Below are 25,020 nucleotides of genomic sequence, written 5' to 3' on the forward strand. Positions count from 1 at the left end.
CCAACAAAATCCATATATGACAAAGTAAAAAGTATCGTAGAGATCATTATACTAAAAGTCAAATTTTGTGTTGTCTCTTCTATTAAAAAAGGATAAATTAATTTATGTATATTAAATTAAAGAGCAAAATAATTTGTTTGTTATTTTTATTATTGAAAATTGATCTCATAAAGCAGACGTAACATGTCACGAGTAAATATTTAATTATCCTGTCACACCACTTTTAGCAATAGAATTGAATAAATCTGATTTACGGGAATTAATTTATTTTTTAAAATTTACTCACATTACAAATATAAAACCTAAAACTCAAAAACTTAACTTTTGCCAAAGATATACTGTGCATATATTTGTTTCTGGTCTTTTAATAGGCTCATGTGTGACCCAATATTCAATGTAAGTCGACCCAACTGCTACACTTGAGTGGTCTACGTTTAATAAAGAAATTGGGTTTTGACTAAAAATATGCCCAAAATTTCGAAAAAAACTTGATTAGGCTTTTCTTGCATCCTTGTATAAATTTCAACCTCATCATCCACATGATTTTCGCTTGTTGATTTTAATACTCGAAACCTTGTCGGCACAACTACTTGTATATTTTATTTGGAAGGTGAGTACATATAAACTACTTGTATATTTTTGGATCATACCCTAAGAATCTTACAATCAAAATGATCCAAAAATTTAAGCTTTATATATATATATAATAAAGTAGGGTCATTTACTCAGTGTGATATGCTTCTAGGTATTAATGTTGTGCATGTCTAATCCGAAAATGTTGTTTAGACGATCCATAATATAGCCATGTGACTACTTGTCTAATTTAGTTTTATTGTTGTTAGCACTATTATCATTTTTTAATTAAAAAATAAAAGAAAAGAGATATAGAGGGGTCTCATATCCTAACTTAAATGAATGAAATAGCTTTTATAATACCATATAATATGTTTGATGCACTATTTCATAAATGGGATTGAAGTATTTATTTATTTTACTTAAATTCTTAAAAAGTTAATAGAACAACAATTTAGACCATTTTTTTTCCAGGAAAATTAATAGCATTCTCTGGAAATGAAAGGCAAAAGACTATTGAAGATTCAAAAATTGATGTTTATTTAGGGTTTTAACTTTTTAAGATAGTAAAACAACATGCCAACAACATCCTTTGACGAACATTTTCACATACTAATTCTTAGCATATTTATTAGGAAAGCGTAAAGCATCGAATTTTACAATAAATTTAGGGTTTTTTTTTTAATTTGCTTTGCTTGAACCTTGTCAAAGTGAGAGTCCCATGAAAACGAAAGAATTCCGTCCTTTTATTTGGGGTTAATGATGTTAAGAACCCTGGGAAAACAACCACTTGCTTTCATGTTGTTTAAACTAATATTTTTTAATAATAGTCTCTACTTTTCAATTCTTTGTTCATTGCCATAATTTTTGACAAGAAGGAAAACCCAAAATTTGTTTTTGTTTTTGTCCTGATATATTTTGTTGACGAGGGAATTTTGAACATCTGATCATGCAAGTGGAGTAGAGAAAAAAAAAAAGACACTATGAACAGGTTGATGAAAGTAGATCAATGGTATTATTTTAAAAAGGCTGCCCACATGATTGTGTTGCGAGCTTTGCCTCTGCCCCCACTCCCAACATAAACAGCTTTCCTCTGCATTCTTTTGATTCCTTTTATGCTTTTCTTTTCCCTACTTTTCAATATAAAAGACAGTTAAAAGAAGAGCAACGCAAAAGCCTAGACCCTAGAAACCATAGCCTATACAATTCTACAACATCCAAATTCCCAAATAGAGTCTCTCTTTCTCTTTCTCTTTCTCTTTCTCTTGTCAGTCATATTTGAATTGAACCCACAAATACAAAGCCTGGGACTTTGCTTCTATTCATATCTCTTTTCTTCATGTTTTCCTGAAAATTTGTTGTTACTATCAACAGTAAAAAGGTTTTATTATTGTTTGAAGAAGGAAGAGATGAAGAAGCTTCTACAGCTGTTTCTTTTCCTCGTTTCACTTATTTTTACTCATGAAAACATGATTGTTATAGCCGTACCAGGCCCTCTTGCTTCCTCTTTATCCCCCGTTTCATCGCCCTTTTCTAGTCCCATCTCTGCTTCAATGTCTGCCTTTTCTCCAGGTAGTACTACTTCATTTTTGGTCATGAATGTAACTGCCCATTTCCTTCCTTTTTTTTTTTTGTTTCTAGTCTGTCAACTAGTGGACATAAAACACTTGTTTTTTTTCGACCGGCTAGTTAAACGACGGTCTTATCACACTTCAAATTTCCATTCGGTGCATTTAATATTATTTTGAATGTGGACAGTGTTCGTTTTGCTTCATGGAAATCTTACCCAGTTTATAAACAACCTTTTTTTTAAAAAAAAAAGAAAATATTTTTGAACTTGGTGGAAGCTTTCCTTTTTTTGTTGTTTGATATCCTAAAAAAGTTGTATTTTTGACTCTATGAAGTGGTTAATGGGATAGCAGGATTTCAACTGGGAAGTGAAGAACACACAAAGAAGGATCCACCCAATAAAATGTTAATCGCTGTCATTATTGGTTGCTGTTCCTTGGGTGCAATTATCTGTTCGTTGTTTTGTTTATGGATTTATTACAGGAAGAACTCGCACAAGTCCACCACAAACGATGCTAAGAACTCAGGTAACAGCCCATACCCTTTCAGTTTTTCTTCATAGTTCTGGAACCATGAGAGCTTGGGTTTAGGACTGATAATTTCCCCTGCTTCTTCTTTGTGGTCTTAAATTTGAAGATGCTGAGAAAGGGAGTGTTTTGGCACCATTTTTTGGTAAATTCAAGGCTACGAGGACGGTTTCTAAAGAGGGTTCTGCTTCATTTATGGAGTATAAGACACTTGAAAAATCTACAAACAAGTTTCATCAATGTAATATTTTGGGTGAGGGTGGATTTGGGTGTGTTTACAAGGCTCAATTCGATGTTGGTTCTTTTGCTGCTGTTAAGAAGTTGAACTGTGCAAACCAGGATGCAAAAAGAGAATTTCAGGTATTATTTTTTATGGAATTCTTTTCTTTTTTTTTCTTTAAAGAAATTTATTAGTTCCTTTTATGTGTTGAGTTATTGTATGGAATTGCAGAATGAAGTGGATTTACTATGTAAATTTAAGCATCCCAATATAATTTCGCTGTTGGGTTTTAGTAGTGAAAACGAGATGAGGTTTATTGTATACGAATTGATGCCAAATGGTTCTTTGGAAACACAATTACATGGTAACTTTTTTCTCTCCCCTTACTCTCATAAACAACTTAAGAAATCAACACTACAAAAAACTGTATTAATTTTGTTTCTGGAAAATTTTAAATTATATCGCAGGACCTTCTCGTGGATCGTCATTAACTTGGGATATGCGGATGAAAATTGCTTTGGATACAGCAAGGTAAGGCTTTGTTTTGAATTTTCACTTATTCCTCTTAGATAATGAGTATATTCTTTAATAAATTTTAAATGTTGACCAGAGGATTAGAGCATCTGCATGAACATTGCAATCCACCAGTCATCCATAGAGATCTGAAATCATCTAATATTCTTTTGGATTCAGCCTTCAATGCTAAGGTGATAATTGTAGTGTAAATCATTAGACCTCCTACACTTTTTTAGTATACTTTGCATTATTATTATTATTATTATTATTATTATTATTGCTGCTGGACATTCATTACTAATGCCCTATATTAAGCCTATTGGAGCTCACATTCTGTCATTATGGCTCCATACAGCTTTCGGATTTCGGACTTGCAGTAACTTATGCAGCCCAAAACAAGAATAATTTGAAGCTTTCGGGAACTTTAGGCTATGTTGCTCCTGAATACCTTTTAGATGGTATACTCTCTGCACTAATTAGCTCTCATTTTCTGATCTCAATAAATATATGGTCTATAAGACAGCTGCACTAATTTTTATTTCTCTTTCATACTATTGGCTTCAAAGGGATCTGGGAATGGCATATCAGCACTCATTTCACTTTCAGTATGAGTGAAATGAATTTCATAACTCTTTTCATAAGAAGCTTAAATGCATTATCTGGTTTTGTAGGTAAATTAACAGATAAGAGTGATGTGTATGCTTTTGGTGTTGTGCTGCTGGAACTTATATTTGGAAGAAAGCCTGTAGAAAAACTGGCACCAGCTCAGTGCCAATCTATTGTCACATGGGTAAGTATGCCTTGCTCTTATGTTAGTTCAGGTTAAAAAAAGAAGAAGAAAGAGATTGAAAAGCCATATTATTATTGAATGCAGGCTATGCCTCAGCTTACTGACAGATCTAAACTCCCTAGCAACGTGGATCCTGTGATACGAGATACAATGGATCTAAAACACTTGTATCAGGTTGGTAAGCTGCTAGTGAAAAAAATGTACTGTGAGTGTCATTAACTTGGTTGGAAATTTGATTTTTATTCTAAAATGACTTTATTTTGTTGTCTACTGTGTCAGATAAGTCTTACTGTTTAGGTTAGGTAGGAACGAGTGAACTGAGAAACACCCATTCTTTCAGTTTGGAGACTGATTTTCTTTATTTTGCTTAATTTGACTTTGTACCCCTTTAGAATGAAGATTCCTGAGCAAGCAATCACATAGAAAAATTTGTCCATTGTTCTTATTAGGCTTGACTATGCATGTCCTTGGGCTGAATTATTGTCCTCCATTCTGAAAAAGAAAAGATGAAAGGTTGTAGCTTTCGGTCACTATCACTAAAGATCTGCTTAATGCTTTGCTAATTACATAGTGGAATCGTGATATGCAGGTCGCTGCTGTGGCTGTGCTATGTGTGCAACCCGAACCAAGCTATCGTCCATTGATAACTGATGTGCTCCACTCGCTTATCCCTCTTGTTCCTATGGAGCTTGGAGGGACTCTAAGAGTTACACAACCTGCAACACCTTAACCCTACAAACTTCCTCTCGTGTGTCGACTGTCTCCAAATCAAGTATTTGATGATTCATGTAATCCCGGGCTTTGCCTCAATTAAATCACACATGCACATCAGTTCCATTGCCCAGATTTGATGATAATTTATACCGCAAAGTGTAGTCGGTCGAGCTGGTGTGGAGGATTTTCTGATTGTTGTTGATATCCTTTGTAAATTGCACTATATTCGGAATGCTTTCTTTATACAGCAATTTTAGATTCATGCAACGATAATTTGAACAAAATTCTGCCTTTGCTGTCCAAATCAATTGAATATGGCTAAAAGGATCGGTAAATCTACAAGGAGCAGATGAGATATGATGATGTAAGCGTTAATTTAGTGCATATTAGGTACACCTGCATGGGAATTGAAAGGCAAAAGAAGAAAAAAGTATTTTGTGGAAATAAATGGGTTATTTATTTTATTTTTATGGCTCCCACAACTACAAAGGTGACGAGATTTGCAACGTAAACGTGTGCATTAGTTACTAATCGCCATATTAAATCAAATCACCATAGTGATAAAAAAGAGATCTGATTTAATATAGTGATTTGATTTCTTTATCACTATGGGTGGGAATGGGATGTAATTAATAAAAACGTGTTGCATTGATATCACCATTGATGGGATGCAATAAACACAAACAGCAATTAAAGGGAATTGAGAGGATATTCTTATAAAATCTTTGATTGACTAATTGCTGCAAAATAAAATAAAATCTTTACTTGTTGTAAAAGAGAAAAAAAACCCAAAATTTATGGACTCTTATATAGTCTCTGGTTCTAATTCTTATCGTTGTGTCTTTAATTTAATGGCGGCTTTCTCTTGAGGCGCGCTCTATTTCTTTGATTCCCTCTAATATCGTGCTTTATTTCTGGAAGGAAAATGGCAGCCTAATCAATCAAGTTTCCTTTAATATGTATTTGAAATCTATTTGTACGCTGGCTGGATGAGAAAAGACTTGGTTTCCTTGATTGTATTCCATAAATGGATCAAATCCCAGTTTATTCTCTCATAATTGTTGGAGATTTCACCTCTTTTATCTCCGAAATATTAAATTTACTCGGATTTCAAAAGGCATTTTCCTGGAAAATTTCACCCTTTAAGTTCATATCCTTTGGCAAGTTTCATCTTTTGAGTACTGAAAAAAAATGGATCCAATACGCAAGAAATTGCTCATAGCAGCATTTACGATACTTTGCTTTTCATTTACTGCAATTTTATTGTCTTTGGTTTGCTTGTGGAAGATTCATAGGAAGAAGAAGAAGAACAATTCAGAAAAACTACTTACTCAGGCTGATGACCAGAGCCTTGGTATGTGTTATTAGTCAAAATTAACGTTTGATTTGTATGATATTTTGTGAATGTTATTATTATTATTATGGTCTAATTACTTCATGTTTTGGTAGAAGATGCTGAGAAGGGGGTTGCATTCTCACCATCATCATTCTTTGCTAAATGCAATTCATTGAGTACACTGTCACTCAAAGGATTTGCATCATTTATTGATTATAAAATGATTGAGAAAGCTACTAAAAATTTCGATAAAATCAACATATTGGATGAGAGTGGATTTAAACTTGTTTACAAGGCCATACTTGATAATGGTACTGAAGTTGCTGTGAAGAAGGTGTTTTGCTTAATTAAGGGTATACAAAGAGAATTTGAGGTATTACTATTGAACTACTTTTTAAAACATTTAGAACCCTTTGTTGTTGTTGTTGTTTTTCTGATTATGCTGTAATGCTTGCAGAATGAGGTGAAATTATTGAGCAGATTTCATCATTCCAATGTAATTTCTTCTTATGGATATAGCATCGAAAATGAAACAGGGTTTGTTGTGTATGAATTGATGCACAATGGTTCCTTGGAAACTCAATTGCATGGTACAAAATTTTTCCACCTTTGTTTAGGAACTCCTTGTTTTTTTATTATTTACTAACCCAATTCTCCCTCTTGATTTTAGGACCATCTCGTGGTTCTCAGCTAAGTTGGCATAGGCGACTGAAGATAGCTCTTGATATAGCAAGGTGAACATTGGGCAGTGAGCTTTCTATATTTTACTTATTATAATATGATTTTAAATAATGTTTAATATCTTGACTTGTTTGCTCAGAGGATTACAGTATTTGAATGAGCTCTGCATCCCACCCATCATCCATAGAAATTTAAAACCCTCGACTATACTATTGGATTCCAACTTCAATGCTAAGGTAAACAATGTCAAATGATGTAAAACAAAATCAACTATTGAAATGTGTGAGTGTAAATTTATTTGTGCAGTTGGTACTAAATTCTTGGGTTTGCATTAAGATATTGCATTGATATTTTGGTGAGCTTTGGTTTCTTTCTCATCATTTGTATGGGATCCAGATCTCAGACTTTGGTATGGCCGCTGTTGTTGCTGGTGGTGGTGGTGGCAAGGAAGGCGGGCTTAGTAGAAGTCTTAACTTTTTGGGCAAAACAGGCCCAATAGCTCCAGAATCCATTTTGAATGGTATGCTCGTAAAATTAATTTTCATTGGTTCTACTGTACTATGATCTTGTTACAAGATACTATAATTACAAAAATTTGTCACATTTGCTGCTACTGTACTATGATCTTGTTAGGTGAGACGCTTACCTGCTTTTCCAGGTATATTAACAGATATGAGCGACGTTTATGCTTTTGGTGTTATACTTTTGGAACTTGTATTAGGAAGAAAGGCTTTAGAAATGTCGGAAGTATCAGGGCAGGAATGCCTTGTAAGATGGGTATGTCCGCGCCTGCTCCTACATTTATTCGCTGTAAGAATGTCTGGATTTTAGTACATTTAATATTGTCATTTATGAATCCAGGCCAGGGGTGTGCTCACCGACAGACATGTCATGCCCAATGTTGTGGATCCCGTGATCAGAGGCACCATTGAGTGTCAAACACTTAAACCAGGTTGGCCTAAAATTTAAATTTGGTCCTATCAAAATTCATCCAGACCGAGCTGATATCATATATGCTTACTACATTCAGGTTGGGGTGATAGCTTATCTATGCCTTGAAGACGAGCCAAAATATCGCCCATTGATAACCGACATTTTGAACTCTCTGGTCCCTCTTGTTCCCGTGGGCCTTGGAGGGACATTAATAGTTTAGCTGCGACTCTTTTCAAAGTAGGTTTAGTTTCTGAATTATCTCCATGCATTTGATCCTGAACTTAACATATGTAGAGGACAATCTACTTGTTTATAAACATCTGCATTTTTGTATGTTGCAATGTGTTCTGTGAGACGCTTTGTACGGCACTTAATCTTTTGCTCTCACACAAAAAATCAATCCTTGATAATCCCAAGATTTAAACACAATTATTTAACATATGAAAATAACATTACACAACAAATTATGAAATCTAAATTTCGACAGGTATCTCTATCATCAGTCAGGAACTCTATTGTAGGAGGCAATCTTATAATAAACAAGCATGCGTTCTAGATTTGCTGGAAAACTACACCAGTTTCCACATCCAGCAAAACAAACTAGAGGATGCAAATTGCCTCTATCAAAACTTGAAATATATTAGTGTTTAACGCCTAGTTAACACACGTTATTATAAAATCCTTTTCGTAAAATCACTTCACTTATGGTTTTCGGTTCAAATCAACTAAAATTCCAAGCTACCATCATCCCAACTTTTCATTAATTTTAACTGACATTGTGGTAAGAATCAATGATGGCATCGGCAAGGTATTCACACTTGGCCAACGATAATCCTGCAAGGGATATCCTTCCATCCTTGGTCATATATACGTGCCACTTGTTGGTCATGTTATCACACTATTAAGAAAAAAAACCAAATAACCATTACTAAGAATATTGCCTTATGATGCCTCAGAAAATTTATAATATGATACTTCTATTATCGACATGATCCAATTTTAACCAGTCAGGTATCTGAATTTTGAATCCATTTATCATGTTAACTCAAAGGTAACAGTGTTTAAATTCTAATATGTCAAAGGCCTTGCAAAACATGAACCCAACACGAGGTTATAGGTCAAAGATGTGGTGATATAGAGAGTGCAATAAATGAATACTCCAAAAATGACAAAGAAAGGTGCGAGCAAGCTATTACCTGAGCTTTGTTTAAGCCTGTGAATGAAAACATTCCAATTTGCTTAAGAACAAATGACCAATCCTTCCCACTTTTATCTTTGGAAGAAAGACTGTCGAATAATTTGTGTCTCACATTCTTGATTCTCCCAGCCATCATTTCCATCTCTGCATTCCACTCCTTGAAGAGTGCTGCATCCCCAACAATATTGGCAACAATCCTAGCCCCATGAACAGGAGGATTTGAGTACATTGGTCTAGCAATTCTTTTTAGCTGGCTCTTAACCCTGAAATAGACGGACAGAATAGAACACATCCCTTAAACAATATATCAATTACCATTCACAAGGACTAGAAGCCAGTATTAAATTATGTGTAACATGCGACTCATTTGAATTAATATTCATTAGAGCAATTGGTGAAGGAACCTAGGATGTGAAAAGACAATAATTCAACGGTTATAACTTTGCCAACAGATTCACGATGCAAATTAAACATAACCATCAATTATTTTCTGTAAGATTAATTCTCTATGTATCAGAAAGCTAAGAGTGTTAACTATGACAGCATATTGAAACTTGAACACAATCTTACCATAGTCAAGAATGAAGGGAAATTAATATATCCCTGCATGTAACACAGCAAAATTACTGAAAAATAAAAGAAATCCAGCTACATGGCCTTATTCTTGATTTGCATGCATTTCTAGTTGTTAGCTTAATTGACAAAAAGGTTCACTACATAACATTCCAAGATGTTAAGTTCAACTGCACCTTGCAGCAGCATCTGGTGATGAGCAAACGACATTAATTGCACCAATCCTTTCTGCATAAAGGCCAAGATTTTTACTGTATGATTGAGCAGCAATGACCTCCATACCACGGGCCACAAACATCCTCACAGATGCTGCATCAGCATCAAGGCTTCCACTTGCAAACCCCTATCACCAAATGTAAATAAACGAGCTCTCTAAATATTATCTTTACCAGAACTCTATATAATGGTACAATTTTAGACCACAACCTTAAACCAAGTTTTATATCAGGCAACTAATACCTGGTATGCAATATCAAAAAATGGAATATGGTTCTTCTCTTGGATAACATCTGCAATTATTTCCCACTGTTCAGGGGTTGGATCAATACCAGTTGGGTTGTGAGCACATCCATGAAGAAGAATAAAAGATCCCTCAGGAGCTGCCTGCAAAGTGCGATTTAAGAATAAATCCTTTGAAGGGGAGAGATGATATTGGTATTTTTTCTTGTGAGCTCTTTAAGGCAGAAGATGACCTTGATGTCTGCTATCATCCCTTCAAAATCCAAGCCAACTGTTTTAGGGTCATAGTATCGGTATTCTGACCATGGGACCTTAGCATCATTGAAAATGTTCTTGTGATTACCTGTGAGACAGTTTCATTAATGATTAGAATACATACTATTGAACAAATTTCCAAGCTAAGTTTAAGATGGTAAATTACCCACCCCACGTGGGAGATGATATCAGAACTTCTCCCCTGGGAAAATATCGTTCTATAAGCGCAGCAGCCAGTCGAAGTGAACCAGTCCCTGAAAGCCCTTGAACTGTTGCAACCTGTTAAATTAAATACATACATTAAAAAGAAACAAATTCAATCTTCTCAAACTTTTCCTTAACAGCAAAATTCTTAGGTACCCTTTGTTGCTTTATAACTGGGTTGTCTGCTCCAAATAACAAATCTGCTGTCACCTTATTGAAAGCAGCCAAACCTTCAATCGGGAGATACTACATGTGAAAATAGTCTACATTTAGAAACCTTAAAGGAGATGATGATTTCAGTTATATATGTGAATTAGTAAATTAAGTTACCTCCCGGTTTTCCCCCTTCTCCAGTAGAAGTTTATCTGCCTAGAAAACAGACAGTTTCCAGAATAAAAATAATTTCAGCTCAATTTATAACTGTTGAAGAAATGAATACTCACACATGACAGCAACAAGCAAAGTAAATTAAAAGCTATGTCAATGAGAACTTAGAGGCTAGAGCAGACCACCACTCATAAAATTATATGAACTATCAACTACTTTAGGAAAGAACTCACTAACCTTTTTAACCACATCAAGGACATAGGGCTGTAGCTCTTCAGTTCGATAGGCCCCAACTCCAAGGTTGAGCTTCAACTCATGGTTGTCTGCTTTGAAAGCTTCAGAAACCCCAAGAATTGGATCAGGGGGAGCCATTGTTATACCTTCAAAACGAGACACATTGGAAGCGACAACCATTGATATTCGACCAAAAGACTGCAAACAACCAAATAACTCGGATAAAGATGCAAAGAAAGGGAAAAAAGAAAGAACAAAAATCCCAGCGGCCCGCAGTCGATCTATGTAAACCCTGCAACATAAGTGGATTACTACATACATAGATATAGGTAAAACTCCAATTATAATTACATAACTACACGGAGAGTTTATCTAAAATTGCGAATGGAACAGAAAATTATAGGAAGAAAAAAGAGTACCTTTGTTTTCATGAAGGGATTGTTTTTCTCTTTTTTGAAGCACAAGCTGGTATTTCTAAGATTCAGTTTTCCCTGTGAAGATATCTTTCCATTTCTCAATAACCAAACAGTAAGTAAAATAAAAACAGAAAAGAAAGACCAAATTTTGAAGAAAGGGATCAGAAATACCTTTTCAATATCATGAGAAGAGAGTGAAGCAGAGGGAGTTGCAGAAGCTAAAGAGAACACCGATGAAGCCATCTGGAAATCTAACAACAAGAATGTCAGTCAGATGAGTAGTTGATTGAACCCTAAACTTTAACAATGTGAATTTGGGAGGGAGAAAGGAGATGAGTGGGGTTGGGTTCGAAAGGAGGTGAGCTCTCCTCACTTAAGAACGATCTTAGAGAAATAAAGGGGCGATGAGTTCGAAGCGAAAGCTCGTGATGATCAAAATTCAAAACTGGGTCTATTTATTATTTATTAAGCTAAAAAAAAATAGTTAAAACCGTGAAATGGTGTTGGAATAGGAAACCGCATGCGTGCTGTCACTAGCGAGATTGTGATTTGTGAAGGGGTAATATATCGGTCATTCACGAAACAGCCGTAGTAGACTTAACAGTGGGGATAGTCATTTGCCACATGTCATTTGATAGGAAGGTTATATCGTTCACCCGGCTCAGATCTGAATGGTTCAAGATTGATGATCGTGTCCGATGATGGATTCATGATGTCTACAGAAACAAAAAACTCCAAATGTTAATTGGCACAATGACTGTTTTTTACGCCCTTTTTATTTCGATTTGTTATTTGTTATGCTGGTGAACGGGATTAAAATATAATCATATATCTCATTTATTTATTTATTTTTAAAATATCAATTAAGTACATTTTGGTGGTTCCTTTATGAAGAAAATATCACAATAATTGAATAAATAAAAAATCCTAATCTGGGTTTTCTTTGTAGTCTAAATCAGCGAGAGCTGTTGGAATTGGAATCCATAGGATACAGAGACCGTGTGCTCTGTTGATAATATGATGCTGATATCGTGACCTGACTCAGACATGAATGGTTCAGATTTGACGATACTGTCTGATGTTGGAGTCACAAAAACTACTATAAATGTCTAATCTGCCACTGATTCATACGTGGAACTGATGACGGTAAGCATCATGCAATATCAACAACGACAAAATGCCCAACATCTGTAACCAATGACCTCTCTCAAGTTTCTCACAAAATAGCTACCGACAATGCACCATTCATCAAGTAGCACGTTCGTGGTTTCAATTACAACATAAAGAACACAATGCCATCTCTGGAGACGTCATTTTGATCGACTACGATCATTCTCATACTTCACCAGGCAAAAGAAATTGAAACAAGCGACCATGATTATGCTTAAATCATCCTAGAATATCCCATGATTTCCTACTCAAACCAAAACTTAAATCCAGAACTCTTTAAAAAGAACTCATATAGTTGAAACAAAACCTGAATTCAAAAGATTATCTTTAAACCTAACCCATACAAGTTCCTCACACAAACTGGAATTTACTTGATTTAAATACAAACCCACAAGTTGTGGATAATCTATTTCTTTAACTGTAACTAAGTAAACTAAAATTAGTCACAAATCAAGCTACGAAACACAAACAACAACCAAGAACCTCAAAACCCGAGCTTTGTACGACGCCAGTGCCTGCGCTTTGCATTATACCTAAAAAAAAACGATAAAAATTAAAATCCGAAAAGAACAACTAACAAGAGATCAAAAAATAAAAATAAAAATAAAGGAAACCTGATGGTATTATCTGTGCGCATTCGGATCCAGTGAGGGATAGGCCTATTTTACCTCTTCTTCTTGGCCAAGTTCTTCTTTATTATGAATGTCTTGTGCGACGGCTATTCATTTCGGTTCCGTTTACCAAAATCAACATCAGATTAAATCAAAGAACTAATGTCAAAAGGAAAAATATCAAACCAAACAATCAGCATGTATATTAACTCATAAACTTATCGCAAGAAGAGAGAAAGGAAATAATATCAAAGTACCGTTTTGGTTTTCTTGTTCTTTCGACCGGCTGCTCTGACCGACGACCGAAAAATCCCTGATTATAAGAAAAGAGACAGAACCCTGGGAAGACGGAATTGAAATCGGCCCTAATTTATATGAAGACCGAGTTTGACCGCCAATTAAGTTTGGGGCTCCGAATACTAATGCACTTTCGTAAAGAGAAGTATATTATTCTTCCGAAGAGGCCCAAGAAATGTGAAGAAAGGGCAAAAAAGAAGTTGCTGATACAAATGGGCCGAAGATTCAACTCAAATAATCCGATTAGAAATTGTGCGCTTTATTCCAGTGGATGGGCTCTAAGCCTAAAACAAATGGATCCTCAAAGGTATTGCAAAGCCCAAAATCTTGAAAACAAGAAGGATTTGTTTTTTATGTGCTGTTATAGACTAGATTTGTACACCATATAACCTTACAATATCACCTCATTAAAACTCTTTAATACTTCACTATAAATCCTTACCAGGTATCATTTTACGTGCTTTTAGGGTTTTGCGAATATTTTGGTCGGTTTTAGAGTAATATTTAGCTATTAATATTCTGATTAGTAATAATTCTTTGTGAAATCGATATATTATACTACTTATAACATTAATACATGTATTTATGTGTACAATTTTCGATCAACAATCATACTAATAGCTTTTAAGGTAATCAAAATATTATTGATAATGTTACAACTTGCCACAAAACTCAGATATTCACGTAATCAAATTAGAAGGCATGATGGTCTTCATTTTAATTGGCTGGAATTATAAAATCAACTTTGGATAAATTACCTTTAAGAATTAAAACTAAAAGAAATTTATTGAGAGTGAATTCAAAGAATACACCATCGAAAATCTTTCGAACCGTATCACAAATAGCTTCCATCATCACACTTCATTGGGGTTGATAAAATTCATCTCACCTCTCAAATAATCACTCATTGCAATTTGGGAAAATAACCACGTAAGCGAAAGCTCCCACTGTGTGGAACCTAGCAATAGCCTCATCTTTGATTGTTTGCTCATCATAGCATCAATCCCCATTGTTCACTCATCCAATTTTGTTTCCTGTGAAAATATTGTGTTGTTTTCATCAAATTCTAACCATTTGCGCATATTAAATTTTGTTTTCACAATAACTCTTTCTGACGAGGTAACATTTTTAATTCAAACCACAAATTTGATCCAAGAGCAATAATGTACTTACTTCAATTCTTTAATTCCCTTCCATTTACTCATCTATTCCAATTTGTAATGCATTTTATATTGAGGATATATTTTGATGAAAAACAGAACATATAATGAACATGGCATGAATATAGGTCAGAAATAGTTTTTTTTTTATCTTTATTTTTAAACTCTAGCTTGAAAGATTAATATATCTAGTAGGAAGAGGAAGAAGTGGGAAACAAAGCAACACATGATCTTTCCAATTAAATACATAGTTAATTACAATACATATAGCAATATTCCTATTCCAGCCACATGATTTTCTTCAATCAACCATCACGCATATGAAGTTTACTTACCAACACATGTGCTTCTGCTTCATCAATCACCAACTTCTTTTTGTACCTACAATTTTTTTAATTTATGTTTTCATTTCTCCACTAAATTTCTTGTCTTTCTCGTTTCCTTACCTACCAAGTTAGTTTGATTCAATATTTTGGTTGGATTTGGCTTTACACTGTGATTGGAAAACAAAAATAAGCAATCTCAAGTGTTATTTTTAATTATTTTATCATTATACAAATAGCATAATTCTAAATGGGTTTGAATGATGTACAAAATAATAATTAAGTCTATTGTTTTAAAATTTTAAATTCTAATATATATATTTGTTTAAATTCATTACAGTAGTAATCAACGTATATATGGTAGCTAAAAGGGTCAGAGAAACAAAACAGTGACATGATCACATGGAGATTATGGGATATCATTTTCATGTCAAAACTAATGATGGGATAAGTGGTATGGGGTTTCCAAAAAATTCAAAGAACCAGCCTGGCTAGCTGACTGCCTAAATCCCTTAGACTGCGGCCTGCTTCACGAACACAACATATTCCTATCACATCATCTTCCTCCCCCTTTTTCTTCTCATCTCATCAACCCTAATCAAACTAAACCACACCCAAATATAGAGAATAAGAAACTAGTTTCAATTTCCTACGTTCATAGCTGTGAGCATGATTTAGCAGTCTCTAATGGTAATTGGATATGTATAAACAAATGTGATTAGGAAAATATATAAGACAAGGAAAACAATAAGTGTGGGTTTTTTACCTATATATTATAAAATAAAATAAAAATTATTAAAATGGCATGTTTACAAAATTATGTATCAAAATGATCTATTCAAACGGGTGGAGGGTAGTGCATAGGCGGCACCACCTTAGAATTTTAACAAATTTGACTGAAAAAAAGAAAAAATTGGCGAAGATAACTTAATAGACGGCACCTAAAAAAAATACAGGTCTATTACAATAAGTTGTGCTGCTGTTAATTTGGTTGGACAACGTGGTGCCGCCTATTACTTTAGCACCACTATTAAAATAATAATATTATTATTTTTAACTGAAATATGTCAAAATTCTAAGATAGTGCCGCCTATGCACCACTCTCTCTTTTTTTTAGATGTACTATTTTGATATATAATCTTTTTAATATACTATTTTAATATTATTTTAATTTTATAATAAATAGGTAAAAAACCCAACAAATGTTTGAAAATGATAGGTGTTCTTATCCCAACAAATTTTTTCTCAAACAAATTCTATTTCGTTCAATCAAGTGTGTGAGTGGGCGAGTTGAAGGGAAAAGAGCTGTGAAAATAGACAGAAGCGTGTATTGTCAGTTAATAGGGTGGGCGGCTGAGGCTTCACGTTGAGAAAGATTTTATGGATACCCACACAGGTTGGATATGAAACGACAACCATATCCATCACCTTTCATCGCCCATGTTTTATGCTTTCTTTTTTTTAATTTTCTTCTTTTTGGATTCATCTTAATACGCGTCTGCGTGGGTCCTCTCATTTTGTTCTTTCTTTCCAATTTAGGCCTTAATTAATATTTTGACTTCTCTGAATATAGAATTTATAGGTTAGGTTTAGCTGTAAACCAAGTGTGAGACCAACTTTTTAAATGTTTTTCTATCCAATTACATGCTGTTTTGCTGCTGTGGCTTTTTTTTTTGTATTTACATCCGTGAAAGAACTTGCAATTGCAAATGTCTGTTTATTATACAAACATATGTGCTGTTCAAAATAAATAAAAAAAGGGGTCTGTTTTTGGATATTTAGGGTTAAATTGAAACATGTAAGAGTCCAAAAATAGAGCATAAAAACAAACACCAAGTTGCCAACATTTGCTGTAGAAATGTATGAAAAAGTTAAAACAGGACCCCGTCTTATTGTCTGATTTGGTTATTCATGAATCAAGCAAGTTAATGAGTTAGAAATAGCGGCTAAGAAAGAAGCAACCCCAGCAATTCTTGCTTACTTGCTTGCAACTGTCTTTTAACGTGTCTTTCGCTTTGCATATTGATATATGCATTAATAAGCTTTTTAATCATAGTGACATAAAACATAAAATTTTCATCGGTTATATATGTTAAAGGAAAGGGGAAAATCCCAATATCTCCAGGATTTAAAAGAAGGGGGGAAAATTGAGCTGATAAATAGTGAATGAGAGAAAAAGGATGAAATCATTTAGATTTGTAGGGTAATTATGGCAGTCCAAGATTACATAGGATTGACTCAATCATTCCAGGCCTAATTGATGCACAGAAAATTTCATTTAGGCAACAATTTGCTTTGCTGGTTTTATTACATAAAAAAATAATAATCTGCTCAAACTTCCACATGAAACACCAAATGGTTCCAACAACATAATAATACGAAAATTTTAAGATTCTTTAAAATATTATCATCACAAAATTGTCTAATAAAAATGTTTTTTGTGATATGTTGAAAGATTTTTTTAAAGTTGAAACCAAAATTATAAGCTTTTTGTATTCTCTGCTGTTTTCTTTTTATGGAGCAACTTGTAGTTTCTGCACTCAAGTCATTATGATCTGAATTTAAGAATCTATGGGGATTTGACCTTAGAATTTCAATATTCTAGAATTATTTTTTGAAACATGATGTATTGTTATAATAAGTTCATAAGCATGTGAATTGAAGTTTGAAATTTCGCTTCTCCTATATATTTATTCAACAATCATCACCAGGCAAATGTAACTAAATAGGTAGATAAAAAAAGAACAAAAGGTAAAAGACCCTTGAAACCCTGTGGGACCCACCAATTTTTCAAGTTGCATGACAGTGGATTTCCCCATGTCTGTCCTCTACAAAAAGGCCCCTCCCTCCCTCCCTCCCTAGCATCATCACTCTCATTCATTAGCTCATTCAGGCATTTCCGCAAACACTTTCTCAAAAGAAACGTTTCTTTTACACTAACATGGCTAGACCGCAACAACGATATCGAGGTGTCCGACAAAGGCATTGGGGTTCTTGGGTTTCTGAAATTCGCCATCCTCTTTTGTAAGTTAACTTGAGTTTCGTGAATCCTGAACATTACAGCTCTTCAGGCATGGGTTTTCTCTTCCTTATGGGTACTAACAGAAGCGTTTGGTTTATGCAGGAAAACTAGAATTTGGCTGGGAACATTTGAAACGGCAGAAGACGCGGCTCGTGCCTATGATGAAGCTGCAAGGCTTATGTGTGGACCCAGGACTAGAACTAACTTCCCTTACGATCCCAATGCACCTCAGTCATCATCATCCAAGCTGCTCTCAGCAACTTTGACAGCTAAACTACATAAATGCTACTTGGCTTCACTTCAAATGACCAAACAACAATCAGTGCAGGAGCCAAAAAGAGAGCCACCGACTCCACATATCATCACCAACAATGGCATTGCAGATAGAGGTAGTGAGACGGGAGTTCGCCTGCTGGAGAAGAGACCATTGCCAGTTCAAGAGACAGAGGCCAATTGGGTTGTCAAGAAAGCTCAAGTAGAAAGAACCCAGCCGTTCAAGTCTCTTGAAGAGGATCACATTGAACAAATGATTGAGGAACTGCTAGACTATGGCTCCATTGAAATATGCAATGTCTAGGCCAAACCTTTCTTCTCTTTTCTCCCTTTCACCGGTCAATGAAAAGTTGGGTTGAGGTTGATAAACTGCGTTGCCAAAGCAAACATTGGCCTTAAGGAATTAAGGCTGGCTTGGTATTTTACATTTTCTTCCATGCCAATGGCATTGATTCGCTAATTTAACCCATTCTTCGCAACCTTGAACCTTCCCACATATTATTTTCCAAGTGTTGTAGATCGTCTCTGTAGGTTCTAGTGTCTTACCTTGTGATGGTGTACATTAAGTTCTGTTATGATATATGTTACTATGATATTATCACCTGCTCTGTCTCTTACTATTCAGTCATGGATTCGGAGGATGAACCGTAGGAGTTTTCTCTTTTCATTCTTCTCTCTTCTGCTAGCAATGTTGCAAAGTCATGTATGATAAATTACTTTCATTGCATTATTTTCACAATTCAAATGGTCGTAGCTATGTAGCTATCTGCCAAGATTAGGCAAGTCATGCTAGTGTTTTTCAGAGCAACAATAAAACCGTCATCTTTCGTTTATTTTCAAGGTTTCCACACCAAACGGTCGAGCTACACGCCCATACCAATAAAGAAAAACGTCACTGTCATAGGGTTTTCCGTGATGGGCGGATCTTCTTTTAGTGATTTTTATTCTTTCTTATAACGTGTAATTCACAAGGTTTTAGTATAATATGATAGAAACATCTCTGCCTTTGTTTCTTGGCAATAGTCTTTTGTAGATGATGAGGAAGCATTAACATGATTTATTCATCAAGAATTTGGACTTGTGAAATACTAATGTTTTGGAAATTAATCAATGATCATCAAATGAACATTATTGATTCAGAACAAAAACTAGAAAACTTATTAATGAAGAAAATATTACATGCCATAAGAGGATCACTCAAAAGTCAAGGATTTTCACAGTTTTTAAGATGCTTTAGCAATGCACATCATGAAGCTCCCTTGTGAGGACCATGGATGATGAAATTACTGACCTTTTTTTTCCTTTGTTAGGTTTGAAAGGGGAGGGGATGGAGGGGGGGGAGTTAGGTTCCATTTCAACCAAGCGCAGCTTTTAGCTGGGGATTGCCGCTGCTAACGATAAAGGAAAGGAACACTGAATGTGATTGAGTGGGTATTCTAATGATTTTCGTAGGCCCATCTTTCATATCCTCTTCTCTCTCTCTCTCTCTCTCTCTCTCTCTCTCTCTCTCTCTGATGATTTTCAGGTCAAGAAGGCATGTTAATTATCTTAGGCAATATGATCATCAGACATAGCTTCGGATCCTGTCAAGCCAAACCAACACTCACTGTAAGACAAGCAAATTCTTTTCTATCTTCATTCTCCCACACTTTAATCTCCACATAAAGTAAGCTGGCAAGCACTTCCTACCATTATTCTAAGTTTATCAAACAGTATAGCTAAAAATGGTAGCCTTTTTCACTTTCTAAATTAGGTAAGACAACAAATGAAACAACCCCATGAATGAGGAAACAAAACTAGAGCATTAATTTAAAACAACAGTTTCTAACTGATGTAGTCTTAAAGCATAAGCAGGGATTCCCCTGCTTTTTGGATATAGAGAGACCATTTAACTTGATCCAAAAGAAAATAAAATCCCTTGTAAACAGCTCTACGAGCAATATAATTCAACCTATTTTTCAATGATTAAGTTGCATGGATGGTTTATTATTAAAAATGAATGTTTGCTTTTTGGTTCTTGGTGTGTAGTCTCCATCAATGAAACTTCATGATGGTTCACCTGTTTGGGAATTGATTTTGCTCCCCACAACCATTAAAATAAAGTTGTTTTTATTCTCATTATATTGTTCTTACTTTTGATTCAGCAAAGGTGATTAAATCATGGCATGATAGTGAGTTTACTATCATTAAAAGTTTGAACTTTTGTCACCTTTGGCCTCTCGACATTTTTAACCTGACCTACCAATTTCCTTATCTCAATAAACTTGATGCAATTCCCACCAATTACAGCATTGCCCTGCTACAATCATTTTCATATATTCGCTTGGTAAACTGCTTAGAGACAGAGTGTAATTGCACTTTATTATGAACTGATCAATTTGCCTGATAAGTTTGCAAGTTAGCTCTTTAACTTATCTATCTTTATTAAGAGTAGTAGAATCCTATTTTACCCTGATATTTCTGTATATGTATGTGTTGTATAATCTTTCAAATCAAAGGTTTGAGTCAGTTTTGGCTCTTATGGGCAAGTTCAAATTTCATACAAGTACAATAATCTGGCAACCTGTATGAAATTTGAACTTGTCACGAGCCAATACTGTCTCAAATCAACTAAAACTTAGAAAAAAAGAAATGTTGAAACAGTTTGGCGAGTTTTAGCAGGATGGTCTATTATAAGATTTCTAATCAAAGAGTTGATGCCAAATGGGCCTGTTGGTAATTGATGTTGAAAAGCAAGTTCTGAGTTGAACATAACCGAGTTTGTCTGGTCAGATAAGTGGAGTGCTCCATGTTACCAACCTAGTAAAAAAAAAATTCGTACAAACTCAAAGTGAAAGGTTTGCTTTGAATCACACATCTTAGTGAAAAAAAGAGGGAAGAATACAAGAGTCAAGGATGAGATCTTCCTTAGAAGAAAAGTGGTCAAAAACCAATCATGGTGTACAGAATCTCGTGAGGAACTGTTGGGGATAGAGGCAATCATATGGCCTTAAAACCCTTTCCAGAAATCACCCATTATTAGTGCTGAGATTGTCTTCCTAATGGGGTATTATCTTCATTTTAAATGCGGTGTAGGAAATGAGTCATGCAAAAATCCAAAAGGCTAAAACATATTTTTCAAGAGTGCTACCAAAAGGTAGTTGGCCTACACCCTGAAAAGGCCAAAAACTACTTTCAACAAGTTCTGGAGCATGAACTCTACCTTTAAAATTTCTCAAGGAGAAGCTCATCTTTTTGTATGTACTGGTAGGACCTATAACATCATGGTGCAGTGCATGCCATGCCATGCCATGCCATGTCATGGTCTTCCCCTTTTCTCCATTCTGTTCACATGGATGGTTATGTGAATGCCAACATGCATATGGTTCAGCTCTTAAATCTCCATTTATTTATGTTAAAAAGACAAGACAAAAAGAAAGAGGACCCTCTTGTTCTTCTTCCTTTCCATCGTTCATTCCCTACACCCTTTCTTACTCTTGTCTTTTGCTCTTTTCCATTCATAAATCATGCTCATATTTATTATTAAGAATCTTTAATGTAATTAATTATACATCAATTGATTGTAAGTATCATTTTCTTCACCTAGTGGCATCACAGCCAGTATCATTGAAGCACTTATATTGAAACCTCTCTTAAGCAATACCTGCCCTGTAATCTACTAGTATCAAATTTCAATTCCCTGAAAGACTTAATGAAAAATACAACCGACAATAGTTCAAATGTTGGATTTTCAATTTCAATGGTTAGAGGTGCAAATCTGATCCAAACTTGAAATTTTATATATATGTATATAGAGATTTATGTGTATTATTCGTTTAACATTCGGAGTTTGGAGGTTTGATTAGATTCCATTTTGATGGTGACTGCTTTTTTCTATAGCATTTATTAGCACGGTTCATTTCAATCAGTTATCAATGACTGCGATACAGTATAGTTGAAGATGGTAAGGAAAATTGGAGGCATGTCACTTTATAGATGATTTTTCAAGGTTAGGTAAACTGTAAACAGTTTTATGTTAGCTTGGCAGGACATAGGAGCGAGCCATTGATGAAGAATGCATTGGGGCACATTCTTTTTGCTGATTCATTTGCTACCCCACTATCAGACCAAGCAAGAGTTACTTTAGAACTGACAGAAAACACTTTGTTTCAGCTTCACTGCCTTGTCTTAATGTCCAGTACTTAATGGTATATTACTAATAACAGCTTATCTTTCAGCACATTATAAAGACATGTTTTGGAAGTAGCTAACTGCTACTCCAGCAGAACACGGATGTGTAAGTTCTGACAGCTATTGCCACTGTTTAAAGACGTCAAAAGAAAAGGATGAGATTAAGTGATAAATTGTTGAGAGAAAAGACATACTCTAGTTTACCTTAGACCCTATGCTAGAAGTGATATTCTTTATCTTTATACAAATGATTTGCCATTAATTAATACAGCAAAATACTAAAAAAACCAGTCATGGCATGGTGCCTAGTTAATGCCTTAATGGGTGGCCCGGCCTGGTATAATAAGTCATGATTGCGGATTAGGGCTGACAGCCTTTCAGTAAGGATTATATCTTCCAAGTTCAAACCCACTTTCGGATGTTAAAGTTGGGCTCAGCCTTAGTTCCCACTGAACAAGACTAGTAGAGTTCATATGCCAGATAAGTCGCCTTTGCTCTTTACTGTACAACCCCAACATGCTTTGGAATGTTGCAGCATAAAATTATTTCTGTCACAAAAGAAAAACAGAACATTATATATGTTCAGAAAAATAAATTATGCTAATGAATAATTAAGGAGATCTTAATTAAAAGTGTTATCAAAATAAAAATTAGAAACTTTTTTGGAATTTTGCATGTTGTCTATGTTCAAGGGCCATAGCTGCCCCTCTTAATAATGTCACTTCTAATATTTGAATCTACATCTCCTATTGAGAATGCAATGCACCTTAATGCTACGTCCAACATTTGTTGATAATAAACATCTAGAATGACTAAATATAAATTTAGCATATACTAAAAAAATGTATGGTATTTGAAGAATATAAAAAAATCTAGGGGGCTAAACATAAATATTTGAAGAAAGAGATTAAAATTCTAGAAGGGGCAAAACATAAATATTCCTTTTCTGAATGGAGGTAGGTGCCAAGCCCCCCTTCAGCTGCTACGCCCCTGAAAAGATGGGCTTATTGCCAAGGGTTAAAGCCAGTTCCAACATTTGCAAAACTTGGATGATTATGTGTTCTTAACACATGCAAATATGCAATAATATAGAAATCGGAGGTTTATATAATATTGGGTTTGTTGTTAGTCCCTATACTTTGATAAATTTTGAGATTTAATTTGGAATTTTTTATTAGACTATCCTTATATGGCATGACATATGATAAGTAGAAAATAAATATGTTAAATTGATAAATTTTGGTAAAAACTACCAATTGAAAAAGTAATAAGATTGAGTTTTTTAACTTTTAAAATACAGGGACCAAATATAAAATTCTATGCAAGTACAGGGACTAAAAGCAGACTTTAACCATAATATTCTCATGAAATTGTAAGATTAAAATTTATAACAATTTCTCAGTTTAGCTTTAGCAGCAGCCACACTTGAAGAATAAAAAATTTGAGGGCAAGCCCATTCATACACTGGTTAAAGACAAAATTGTATTAAAAAAAAGAAGAGGAATCCCAAATCTTATTGATGGAAGAGTTCAATAGTCATATATTGGTCGCTCGCTCGCTCGCTCACTTACTCACCAACTCCATTGTTATTGGGATCAGAAAGATTGAGAAACACCCTAATAAATTAAAGTAGTTTTAACATTGACTTAATTAATAAGCGAGAAATACAAAGGCATCTGTTGGGTAGTGTAGTAGCTGGCATATGTAGCAGCAGGAACAAGAGTTTGGAGAATATTTAGGTAATGAGTTAGCTTTGGAGTTTGGATGTGTTATATTAAACTATCATGGACAGAACCTTCCCTGCTTTCACAAATCAGTAAATTAATTATAAAGTTAGCAGGTAGCTAGGTTTTTCGTTCAAAACCTAAGGCCATTGATTTTTGAACCATTGTGTGTTTGATGTTAATATAATTAACTTTGAGTTTCTTTTTACGCCCAGCAAGCTGTTTGGTATGAACAAAATTCACAAGGGATCTTTTCATTTATCTGTCTGTGTTTCTGCTGCAAATTGCTTCTTGGGTGGGGCAGAAATAGATTCAACTTTGATCATCAAAGTGTTCAACGCCTTTACTTGAGTCTTGTGGTCAACTTTCTCTCTTCTTTACTTGACAATTTACTTTGACAAGCCACCTGGTTTAAGTCTTCTACACTTCAATCGTTAATTGTTCCGTGGATTAGTTAATTTGTATAATAAAATCCCTTCAAGTTTCCCAATGATCCAGGATTCAACTTCTCACTTGGGAAAAGTAAAGAGTTTGGGCGATTCTTTAATTTTAGTTTGGGTTAGTTCCCTTGACTAACAACATTCCTAGTCTCGAAAGGAAAGTGAATCCGTTCTTTGCAAGAATTGAAAAGTCAGTGGCGAAAAACAAAAGTGCTTAGAACTGATCAAGTTTAACCCAAACTAGTAACGTTATATTAAAGGGTTAATTTAGACATCCAATTGTATCAATCCATGGGATGCAGGCT

General features: G+C 34.7%; 4 protein-coding genes and 1 pseudogene across 7 annotated transcripts; 3 read left to right on the forward strand and 2 right to left on the reverse strand.

Annotated features, from left to right (window-relative positions):
- The first annotated feature begins 1,502 nt into the window (after nt 1-1,502).
- Nucleotides 1,503-5,193, forward strand: LOC107906854 (probable receptor-like protein kinase At1g80640). 2 transcript variants are annotated; one of them, XM_016833982.2, is made up of 10 exons: nt 1,503-2,145; nt 2,478-2,669; nt 2,779-3,029; nt 3,121-3,253; nt 3,357-3,420; nt 3,500-3,596; nt 3,761-3,863; nt 4,077-4,195; nt 4,280-4,369; nt 4,785-5,193. In XM_016833982.2, exons 1-10 carry the CDS (start codon nt 1,983-1,985, stop codon nt 4,923-4,925), a joined length of 1,353 nt encoding a protein of 450 aa, XP_016689471.1. In that variant the 5' UTR covers nt 1,503-1,982; the 3' UTR covers nt 4,926-5,193. The 2 variants fall into 2 exon arrangements, with proteins under 2 accessions (XP_016689471.1, XP_016689472.1); XM_016833983.2 differs by having other exon boundaries at nt 1,517-2,145; nt 2,496-2,669.
- A 1,173-nt stretch (nt 5,194-6,366) lies between these two features.
- Nucleotides 6,367-8,163, forward strand: LOC107902807 (probable receptor-like protein kinase At1g80640). The gene is made up of 8 exons (XM_016828924.2): nt 6,367-6,618; nt 6,703-6,835; nt 6,916-6,979; nt 7,066-7,162; nt 7,323-7,446; nt 7,585-7,703; nt 7,788-7,878; nt 7,957-8,163. Exons 1-8 carry the CDS (start codon nt 6,466-6,468, stop codon nt 7,983-7,985), a joined length of 810 nt encoding a protein of 269 aa, XP_016684413.2. The 5' UTR covers nt 6,367-6,465; the 3' UTR covers nt 7,986-8,163.
- Nucleotides 8,164-8,266: 103 nt separating this feature from the next.
- Nucleotides 8,267-12,089, reverse strand: LOC107906851 (aspartate aminotransferase, chloroplastic). 3 transcript variants are annotated; one of them, XM_016833981.2, is made up of 11 exons: nt 11,697-12,089; nt 11,529-11,600; nt 11,113-11,307; nt 10,879-10,917; nt 10,705-10,794; nt 10,515-10,623; nt 10,323-10,432; nt 10,090-10,233; nt 9,807-9,973; nt 9,056-9,320; nt 8,267-8,757 (listed from the first exon to the last, which is right to left on the reverse strand). In XM_016833981.2, the coding sequence occupies exons 1-11, from the start codon at nt 11,766-11,768 to the stop codon at nt 8,626-8,628; spliced, it is 1,395 nt and encodes a 464-aa protein (XP_016689470.2). In that variant the 5' UTR covers nt 11,769-12,089; the 3' UTR covers nt 8,267-8,625. The 3 variants fall into 3 exon arrangements, with proteins under 3 accessions (XP_016689470.2, XP_016689469.2, XP_040949166.1); XM_016833980.2 differs by having other exon boundaries at nt 11,529-11,612; nt 11,697-12,058; XM_041093232.1 differs by lacking the exon at nt 11,697-12,089 and having other exon boundaries at nt 11,113-11,255; nt 11,529-11,595.
- Nucleotides 12,090-12,987: 898 nt separating this feature from the next.
- LOC121216728 (uncharacterized) lies at nt 12,988-14,613 on the reverse strand (annotated as a pseudogene).
- Nucleotides 14,614-17,923: 3,310 nt separating this feature from the next.
- On the forward strand, nt 17,924-19,105 carry LOC107906850 (protein PPLZ02). Its single transcript, XM_016833979.2, has 2 exons — nt 17,924-18,110; nt 18,211-19,105. Exons 1-2 carry the CDS (start codon nt 18,028-18,030, stop codon nt 18,683-18,685), a joined length of 558 nt encoding a protein of 185 aa, XP_016689468.1. The 5' UTR covers nt 17,924-18,027; the 3' UTR covers nt 18,686-19,105.
- The last annotated feature ends 5,915 nt before the right edge of the window (nt 19,106-25,020 follow it).

The sequence above is a fragment of the Gossypium hirsutum genome, chromosome D05, assembly GCF_007990345.1.
Source record: "Gossypium hirsutum isolate 1008001.06 chromosome D05, Gossypium_hirsutum_v2.1, whole genome shotgun sequence".
Lineage (NCBI taxonomy): Eukaryota > Viridiplantae > Streptophyta > Magnoliopsida > Malvales > Malvaceae > Gossypium > Gossypium hirsutum.

Coding starts and splice junctions, on each gene's coding strand:
- LOC107902807 (XM_016828924.2), top strand. CDS start 6,466: ATGATTGAGAAAGCTACTAAAAATTTCGATAAAATCAACATATTGGAT. Junction 6,619..6,702: donor GTATACAAAGAGAATTTGAG/GTATTACTATTG, acceptor TAATGCTTGCAG/AATGAGGTGAAATTATTGAG. Junction 6,836..6,915: donor CTTGGAAACTCAATTGCATG/GTACAAAATTTT, acceptor TCTTGATTTTAG/GACCATCTCGTGGTTCTCAG.
- LOC107906851 (XM_016833980.2), bottom strand. CDS start 11,768: ATGGCTTCATCGGTGTTCTCTTTAGCTTCTGCAACTCCCTCTGCTTCA. Junction 11,613..11,696: donor CTTCTCATGATATTGAAAAG/GTATTTCTGATC, acceptor AGAAATGGAAAG/ATATCTTCACAGGGAAAACT. Junction 9,974..10,089: donor TTTTTGATATTGCATACCAG/GTATTAGTTGCC, acceptor ATTTGGTGATAG/GGGTTTGCAAGTGGAAGCCT.
- LOC107906850 (XM_016833979.2), top strand. CDS start 18,028: ATGGCTAGACCGCAACAACGATATCGAGGTGTCCGACAAAGGCATTGG. Junction 18,111..18,210: donor GAAATTCGCCATCCTCTTTT/GTAAGTTAACTT, acceptor TGGTTTATGCAG/GAAAACTAGAATTTGGCTGG.
- LOC107906854 (XM_016833982.2), top strand. CDS start 1,983: ATGAAGAAGCTTCTACAGCTGTTTCTTTTCCTCGTTTCACTTATTTTT. Junction 2,670..2,778: donor AAACGATGCTAAGAACTCAG/GTAACAGCCCAT, acceptor TTAAATTTGAAG/ATGCTGAGAAAGGGAGTGTT. Junction 3,254..3,356: donor TTTGGAAACACAATTACATG/GTAACTTTTTTC, acceptor ATTATATCGCAG/GACCTTCTCGTGGATCGTCA.